A 9,804-nucleotide genomic window follows, 5' to 3' on the forward strand; every position below is an offset into this window, starting at 1 on the left:
CAATAAAAGCAAAAACATCTCCTTACCATGTCTGCACCAGGGATTATCAACCGGTGGCTGAGCCGCTGCGTCTGTCACTTGCTGGAGCTTCTGCCTCTAATTCTGGGAGTTCAGAGGAGGGGGTGGATGAGGAATCCGCCCATTGCAAACAACCAGGGCTGAGCCTCACTCAATGCTCTGATGGACAGGGTGATTCAGCACCAGGGCTTGTGTGGATGGAGTTGGTGGCCATGTTCTGTGGAAAGGACTTGCACTTGTCTGCTGTGCTTATCAGTGACCTGGTTAATGATTGCTGAGCTACATGAATACAGGACTATAGTGCTCACATGTGATCGGTGCGGCACAATAGACAGCTCTGTGTTCAGCTTTGACTTGAGTTGAGTGGATTGGGAACAATCTTTGTTAGACCACGTTCACACATTCAGTATTTGGTGAGTTTTTTTACCTCAGTATTTGTAAGTGTAAAACAGGAGTGGAACAGTCAGAGGAAAAGTATAATAGAAACACGTTGCCACTTTCGGATTTATCACCCACTCCTGGTTTTGGCTCACAAATACTGAGGTAAAATGCTCAACTTCTTGTCCTGGTTTTGGCTCACAAATACTGAGTTAAAATGCTGAACTTCTTGTCTAAAACTGTAAGGCTGTGTGCACACGTGTTTTTTTCGCTATAAACCGCTATAAAAACGCATATAAAAAGCACACATTATGCATCCCATCATTTAGAATGCATTCCGCAATTTTTGTGCACATGATGCGTTTTTTCCGCAAAAAAAGCATGGCGGTAAAAAGCGCAGCATGTTCATTAATTTTGCGGATTTTTGCCTTTTTCCCGCTATTTAATGCATTGGGAAGCTCCGGAAAAAAAACACGTCACAAACGCACAAAAAACGTGTCAAAAACTATATAAGTGATATGTGGATGCATCCACATATCATTGCCTCCTGATGATCCGTAGAGGTGAAACGCGTTGAGGCGCAATAATCAGCATATATGATGAGTATCGATCCTCACTCTCTGGTATCATTTATACATATGTAATATCAGCAAATAACTAGGGCTGAATATTGCTGTTGATTTTTTTCCCGTCTTACATTTATGATGTGGCTACTAAATGTGAGCTTACCATTTAAACATGTTTAAGTAAACTAATATCCATAGGGTATCCAAGGGTCAGCCACCACTGAGTGGGGGCGCCATATCCACTGACAAGTAGGGCGCCAACCCCCACAGTCAGGCAGGTTTTGTTACCAGCAGAATTAGTGAGGTTGTTTTTATTCACGAGCACTTTTTGCACTTTGTTTTTGTCCGTGTCTTTCACCCTGCCACAATCTAACCTTCAGTCAATATCGGCTTTTATAAATCCCTATCTAAATTTCCGGTCATGCATATCTGATGGTCCAAATGAGACACTAAACTAGGGAGCGTGTAGAAGATATAGGGTCAGCCAACGTTGAGCGGGGGCGCCAATCTCGTGTATATATATATAGGATGCCAACCTCCGCTGATGGGTAGGATTTATTAGGATGATGTGGTAGGGATTATCTATTCGGGTTACCAAAGGTTTACAAGGTTATTTGTTTTTTTTTATTAAGTTTTTTGACCTTGAATTTAGCTATCAGCTTTCTTGTATTTGGTTTGGCCAACATTAGTCTGAGTATGGGGGGGCTTTAGATTAGGGCTACAAGAAGATCTTGTGGTCCCGAGTTGCATATAACTGCCTCCGCAGACTTCCATACAACTGCAGATTGCATGTAACTTCTCCGCAATTTGACTTTTTTTTAAATTTGAGTTTGTTTTATAGCTCTAAAATACTTGTATTAAGGGCGCAGTCAGACGGTCATATAACACGGGCGACGATCAAATCGCAATGCTCAGACTGGCCGTCGGCACGAGCGTGACAGCTGCAGAATTTCAACAAATTGTAACAAATTTGCCACTATGGCTCTATTCTGGAGATAGGATTCAATCTCCAAAGCCCCTATACACCATCTGGAAATTGTGTGTAAACTTTGCTCCCCCATTAATTCCAGAACTTAATAGAAAATAGTACAAACAGCCCTCACACAGTAATTGATCTTCTATGTGTATGAGATGGAGCTGCAATACCAGTCCTAGCCTTTTGGCAAGAGTAATGCTTCTGGGGGAAAAAAAATGAAAACACTGATAACATTTTTTGTTTAGGAAGCAAAGTTGCATATAAAACCATAGAAGTTGGTTGCAAGTCACATTTCATCATGAATTAATTTTATCAGGAATTGCAGAAGAGACACGTAAAAAGGCTCCACAATCTACTGCTAGCACAGTACCATAATCACAATGCGCATAAGGCTGCAACTTCTACGGGAAGATTGTCAGAATTGCTGGGGATGACAGGCACATTGGCTATATTTGAAGTGTAGTACCAGTAGAGTTTAATTAAGCTAGTCAAAAATATCTGTCATGTATATACTTTAAATACTGTATGCTACCTGCAACAGAGGCTCATAGTGGTGATTTTTAGCTAAAGGGGTTGTCCACTACTGCACAACAAACATAAGGAGCACATAATACATACTTGTTGTTCTTGGTGGGATTTGAACCCAGGACCCCTGCTGTTCAAGGCTACAGCGCTAACCACCATGCTACCCTATTTCTGCTTTGAATGCTACCACTTATTGGAGAAGACTAAAGCATTTTTCCATTTTTAAGTATCTGTTCTTCAACATTCTCATATACATTATTTATATGACAATTCCTAACCATTTTGAAAAATACATATTCTTTTATTGAATGGAAATTTTAATGTTTACATCTAAAAACATAAAATCCGTCTGATATAGGTGCAAACTAGAGATGAGCAGATCTTGTGAAAATCGAATTTGTGGACTTTGCCTAATTTCCCAACATAATTACGGTAAATATGCTGCAAATAAATTTGCGTGAATCTCAATACTATAAAGCTTATAATTGCTCGAAAAATGCACGTAGGAAAAAGGAGAGGGAGAACCTTGTTGGCCATAGTATCTTACACTCTACAGGCAAGAGAAAGTGAGAGAGAGAGAGGTCACCGCTGAGCACTCTACAAGACAGAGAAGGAGCATCATATGAGACTGCACATTTGTCTGGAATGGTTTCAGGGTGCCATGTTACTTTGGCAGAGCCTCTGAGATGTCAGGACAGCAGTACCCCCATAAGTGACCCCATTTTACAAGCTACACCTCTTAATTAATTCATTTAGGGGTACAGTGATCATGTTGAAACCACATATTTCACAACATTTTAAACCATTGAGCAGTGAAGAAAAAAAATTACATTTTTACCACTATAATGTTATTTTAGCCCCAGATTTTACATTTACACAAGGGTAAATAGGTAAAAATGACCACAAAATTTGCTACACAATTTCTTCCTGAATGTGGCAATACCCAATATGTGGCTGTACAGTACTGCTTAGCCACACGGCAAGACTCTTGGTGAAAAAATTATCATAGAATAGTTTGCAGACTTCATATACAGAGCCCCAAATTGCTAGAAGAGCAGAATAACCCCCTCAAGTGACCCCAATTTGGAAATTACACCCCTCTGGGATTGATCTACAGGTGATTTTGCTAGCAATAGATGTTGGTATGTGAAAATGCAAATATGCCATTGTAGTGCCCAGAACAGTGAACCCTGCTTGTGCTTCTGAAGACACGCACCCCCTAAATTAAATGGGCTTTCCTTCCTACAGTAATGCTAAAAATGTGGATGATGCTAAATTTAGTTTAGACCCACTGTAGGGCTCAGGATGAGGGAGGCATTTGGATTTGGAAGCACAGATTTAGGTGGATTTCTTTTGGTGGGAGCCACGTCGCTTTTCCAGAGCCTTTGTGCTACCAGTAATGTGGACACCCCATGTATATATACAGTTAACTGATGACAGACCTGAGTGAGGACTTGTTTTTTGTGGGTGGAGTAGAAGCTTTTATTAGTGGCATTATGGGGTAAAGAAAATGTTGGCATTGGGGTTTCCATCTAAATCTACAAAATATGTGATTCTGATGAAACCCCGAGGCATTCATTCACTAATGAGACAGCACATATACTCTGGACTCTTTCTGGCTTTTGTTCAGTGGTATCTGGATTTTCAGAGGTGCACAAAACTGTGGCTTGACCACGCTTTATGCACACCTAAAAAGACGGCAATGGCCAGACCATAGACAAAACAGAGTCCACAATGCCTCCATCAGCCTCATTATAATGAATCTTCCACCAGGGGTTCCATCTGAATCACATATTTCTGAGATTTACACTGAAACCTTGGTGTAAGTGCTTAGCGTAGGGTGCAGGATAAATGTGAGCCAAGCCTTACTGCGATCTTTGGGAGGCATAACAAACAAATCAACAGCAGGTCAAGAATTGGTTATATTTATTTTTTATGCCTATGCGTAATATCTGCCAGACGTTGGCTGTTGGGCTCACATATATTGGCCAATCTATGCGCTAAGTACCTTCTTTTTACTATATTTTTCCTGTTATGATTAGGCAACTCAGTACCACAGTGAACATAGAGGTCAGAGCACATACAGTGATCTGACAATAATCCAAAAACATAGAACGAGCTCTGAGACGTGGGAACTCTGTTGACCGCAATCCCTAATCCTATCCAACAACACTAGAGGCAGCCGTGGATTGCGCCTAACGCTACCTATGCAACTCGGCACAGCCTGAGAAACTAGCTAGCCTGAAGATAGAAAATAAGCCTACCTTGCCTCAGAGAAATACCCCAAAGGAAAAGGCAGCCCCCCACATATAATGACTGTGAGTAAGATGAAAAGACAAACGTAGAGATGAAATAGATTTAGCAAAGTGAGGCCCGACTTTCTGAACAGAGCGAGGATAGGAAAGGTAACTTTGCGGTCAACACAAAACCCTAAAAACCACGCAAAGGGGGCAAAAAGACCCTCCGTACCAAACTAACGGCACGGAGGTACACCCTCTGCGTCCCAGAGCTTCCAGCAAACAAATAGATAAGCTGGACAGAAGAAAAGCAAACAAAATAGCAAAGGAAAACTTAGCTATGCAGAGCAGCAGGCCACAGGAACGATCCAGGAGGAAAACAAGTCCAATACTGGAACATTGCCAGGAAGCCAGGATCAAAGCACTAGGTGGAGTTAAGTAGAGCAGCACCTAACGACCTCACCACATCACCTGAGGGAGGAAACTCAGAAGCCGCAGTACCACTTCCCTCCACCAACGGAAGCTTACAGAGAGAATCAGCCAAAGTACCACTTGTGACCACAGGAGGGAGCTCTGCCACAGAATTCACAACAGTACCCCACCCTTGAGGAGGGGTCACCGAACCCTCACCAGAGCCCCCAGGCCGACCAGGATGAGCCACATGAAAGGCACGAACAAGATCGGGAGCATGGACATCAGAGGCAAAGACCCAGGAATTATCTTCCTGAGCATAACCCTTCCACTTAACCAGATACTGGAGTTTCCGTCTTGAAACAGGAGAATCCAAAATCTTCTCCACAATATACTCCAACTCCCCCTCCACCAAAACCGGGGCAGGAGGGTCAACAGAAGGAACCATAGGTGCCACGTATCTCCGCAACAATGACCTATGGAATACGTTATGTATGGAAAAAGAATCTGGAAGGGTCAGACGAAAAGACACAGGATTAAGAACCTCAGAAATCCTATACGGACCAATGAAACGAGGTTTAAACTTAGGAGAGGAAACCTTCATAGGAATATGACGAGAAGATAACCAAACCAGATCCCCAACACGAAGTCGGGGACCCACACAGCGTCTGCGATTAGCAAAACGTTGAGCCTTCTCCTGGGACAAGGTCAAATTGTCCACTACCTGAGTCCAAATCTGCTGCAACCTGTCCACCACAGTATCCACACCAGGACAGTCCGAAGACTCAACCTGTCCTGACGAGAAACGAGGATGGAACCCAGAGTTGCAGAAAAATGGCGAAACCAAGGTAGCCGAGCTAGCCCGATTATTAAGGGCAAACTCAGCCAAAGGCAAAAAGGACACCCAGTCATCCTGATCAGCAGAAACAAAACATCTCAGATATGTTTCCAAGGTCTGATTGGTTCGTTCGGTCTGGCCATTAGTCTGAGGATGGAAAGCCGAGGAAAAAGACAAGTCAATGCCCATCCTACCACAAAAGGCTCGCCAAAACCTCGAAACAAACTGGGAACCTCTGTCAGAAACGATATTCTCTGGAATGCCATGTAAACGAACCACATGCTGGAAGAACAATGGCACCAAATCAGAGGAGGAAGGCAATTTAGACAAGGGTACCAAATGGACCATCTTAGAAAAGCGATCACAGACCACCCAAATGACTGACATCTTTTGAGAAACGGGAAGATCTGAAATAAAATCCATAGAGATATATGTCCAAGGCCTCTTCGGGACTGGCAAGGGCAAAAGCAACCCACTGGCACGAGAACAGCAGGGCTTAGCCCGAGCACAAATCCCACAGGACTGCACAAAAGTACGCACATCCCGCAACAGAGATGGCCACCAAAAGGATCTAGCCACTAACTCTCTGGTACCAAAGATTCCAGGATGACCAGCCAAGACCGAACAATGAACCTCAGAGATAACTTTATTCGTCCACCTATCAGGGACAAACAGTTTCTCCGCTGGACAACGATCAGGTTTATTAGCCTGAAATTTTTGCAGCACTCGCCGCAAATCAGGGGAGATGGCAGATACAATTACTCCCTCTTTGAGGATACCCGCCGGCTCAGATACACCCGGAGAGTCGGGCACAAAACTCCTAGACAGAGCATCCGCCTTCACATTTTTAGAGCCCGGAAGGTATGAGATCACAAAGTCAAAACGGGCAAAAAACAACGACCAACGAGCTTGTCTAGGATTCAACCGCTTGGCGGACTCGAGATAAGTCAAGTTCTTATGGTCAGTCAAGACCACCACGCGATGCTTAGCTCCTTCAAGCCAATGACGCCACTCCTCGAATGCCCACTTCATGGCCAGCAACTCTCGGTTGCCCACATCATAATTTCGCTCAGCAGGCAAAAACTTCCTGGAAAAGAAGGCGCACGGTTTCATCACTGAGCAATCAGAACCTCTCTGCGACAAAACAGCCCCTGCTCCAATCTCAGAAGCATCAACCTCGACCTGGAACGGAAGCGAAACATCTGGTTGACACAACACAGGGGCAGAAGAAAAACGACGCTTCAACTCTTGAAAAGCTTCCACAGCAGCAGAAGACCAATTGACCACATCAGCACCCTTCTTGGTCAAATCGGTCAATGGTTTAGCAATACTAGAAAAATTGCAGATGAAGCGACGATAAAAATTAGCAAAGCCCAGGAACTTTTGCAGACTTTTCAGAGATGTCGGCTGAGTCCAATCATGGATGGCTTGGACCTTAACAGGATCCATCTCGATAGTAGAAGGGGAAAAGATGAACCCCAAAAATGAAATTTTCTGCACACCAAAGAGACACTTTGATCCCTTCACAAACAAAGAATTAGCACGCAGGACCTGAAAAACCGTTCTGACCTGCTTCACATGAGACTCCCAATCATCCGAGAAGATCAAAATGTCATCCAAGTACACAATCAGGAATTTATCCAGGTACTCTCGGAAGATGTCATGCATAATGGACTGAAACACTGATGGAGCATTGGCAAGTCCGAATGGCATTACTAGATACTCAAAATGACCCTCGGGCATATTAAATGCAGTTTTCCATTCATCGCCTCGCTTAATTCGCACAAGATTAAATGCACCACGAAGATCTATCTTGGTGAACCAACTAGCCCCCTTAATCCGAGCAAACAAATCAGATAACAACGGCAAGGGGTACTGAAATTTAACCGTGATCTTATTTAGAAGGCGGTAATCTATACAAGGTCTCAGCGAACCATCCTTCTTGGCTACAAAAAAGAACCCTGCTCCTAATGGCGACGATGACGGGCGAATATGCCCCTTCTTCAGGGACTCCTTCACATAACTGCGCATAGCGGCGTGCTCAGGCACAGATAAATTAAACAATCGACCTTTTGGGAACTTACTACCAGGAATCAAATTGATAGCACAATCACAATCCCTATGCGGAGGTAGGGCATCGGACTTGGGCTCATCAAATACATCCCGGTAATCAGACAAGAACTCTGGAACCTCAGAAGGGGTGGATGACGAAATTGACAGAAATGGAACATCACCATGTACCCCCTGACAACCCCAGCTGGACACCGACATGGATTTCCAATCTAATACTGGATTATGGACTTGTAGCCATGGCAACCCCAACACGACCACATCATGCAGATTATGCAACACCAGAAAGCGAATAACCTCCTTATGTGCAGGAGCCATGCACATGGTCAGCTGGGTCCAGTACTGAGGCTTATTCTTGGCCAAAGGCGTAGCATCAATTCCTCTCAATGGAATAGGACACTGCAAGGGCTCCAAAAAACCCCCACAATGCTTAGCATACTCCAAGTCCATCAAATTCAGGGCAGCGCCTGAATCCACAAACGCCATGACAGAATACAATGACAAAGAGCAGATCAAGGTAACGGACAGAAGAAATTTTGACTGTACTGTACCAATGGTGGCAGACCTAGCGAACCGCTTAGTGCGCTTAGGACAATCAGAGATAGCATGAGTGGAATCACCACAGTAGAAACACAGCCCATTCAGACGTCTGTGTTCTTGCCGTTCAACTCTGGTCAAAGTCCTATCGCACTGCATAGGCTCAGGTTTAAGCTCAGGTAATACCGCCAAATGGTGCACAGATTTACGCTCACGCAAGCGTCGACCAATCTGAATGGCCAAAGACATAGACTCATTCAAACCAGCAGGCATAGGAAATCCCACCATGACATCCTTAAGGGCTTCAGAGAGACCCTTTCTGAACATAGCTGCCAGCGCAGATTCATTCCATTGAGTGAGCACGGACCACTTTCTAAATTTCTGACAATATAACTCTATCTCATCCTGACCCTGACAAAGAGCCAGCAAATTTTTTTCTGCCTGATCCACAGAATTAGGCTCATCGTACAGCAATCCGAGCGCCAGGAAAAACGCATCGATATTACTTAATGCAGGATCCCCTGGCACAAGAGAAAATGCCCAGTCCTGAGGGTCGCCACGCAAAAAAGAAATAATGATCAAAACCTGTTGAACTGGATCACCAGAGGAGCGAGGTTTCAAGGCCAGAAATAGTTTACAATTATTTTTGAAACTCAGAAACTTAGTTCTATCACCAAAAAACAAATCAGGAATAGGAATTCTTGGTTCTAACATAGATTTCTGATCAATAGTGTCTTGAATCTTTTGTACTCTTGCCGAGAGCTGATCCACACATGAAGACAGACTTCTAATGTCCATTGCTACACCTGCGTCCTGAACCACCCAAATGTCTAGGGGAAAAAAAAAGGCAAAACACAGTGCAGAGAAAAAAAAATGGTCTCAGAACTTCTTTTTTCCCTCTATTGAGAATCAGTAGTACTTTGGCTTCCTGTACTGTTATGATTAGGCAACTCAGTACCACAGTGAACATAGAGGTCAGAGCACATACAGTGATCTGACAATAATCCAAAAACATAGAACGAGCTCTGAGACGTGGGAACTCTGTTGACCGCAATCCCTAATCCTATCCAACAACACTAGAGGCAGCCGTGGATTGCGCCTAACGCTACCTATGCAACTCGGCACAGCCTGAGAAACTAGCTAGCCTGAAGATAGAAAATAAGCCTACCTTGCCTCAGAGAAATACCCCAAAGGAAAAGGCAGCCCCCCACATATAATGACTGTGAGTAAGATGAAAAGACAAACGTA

The 9,804-nt window shown here is 43.9% G+C and overlaps 1 protein-coding gene across 1 annotated transcript in view; it reads right to left on the reverse strand.

The window, feature by feature from the left end:
* Window positions 1-279, reverse strand: part of PCBD1 (pterin-4 alpha-carbinolamine dehydratase 1) — a 57,329-nt gene extending 57,050 nt beyond the window's left edge. The window contains exon 1 of the mRNA XM_069753208.1: window positions 27-279. Coding sequence (XP_069609309.1) covers window positions 27-29 — 3 coding nt within the window. The 5' untranslated portion in view covers window positions 30-279. The remainder of the gene's footprint in view (window positions 1-26) is intronic.
* Between the last annotated feature and the right edge of the window lie 9,525 nt (window positions 280-9,804).

The sequence above is a fragment of the Ranitomeya imitator genome, chromosome 2 (genome assembly GCF_032444005.1).
Source record: "Ranitomeya imitator isolate aRanImi1 chromosome 2, aRanImi1.pri, whole genome shotgun sequence".
Taxonomy (NCBI): domain Eukaryota; kingdom Metazoa; phylum Chordata; class Amphibia; order Anura; family Dendrobatidae; genus Ranitomeya; species Ranitomeya imitator.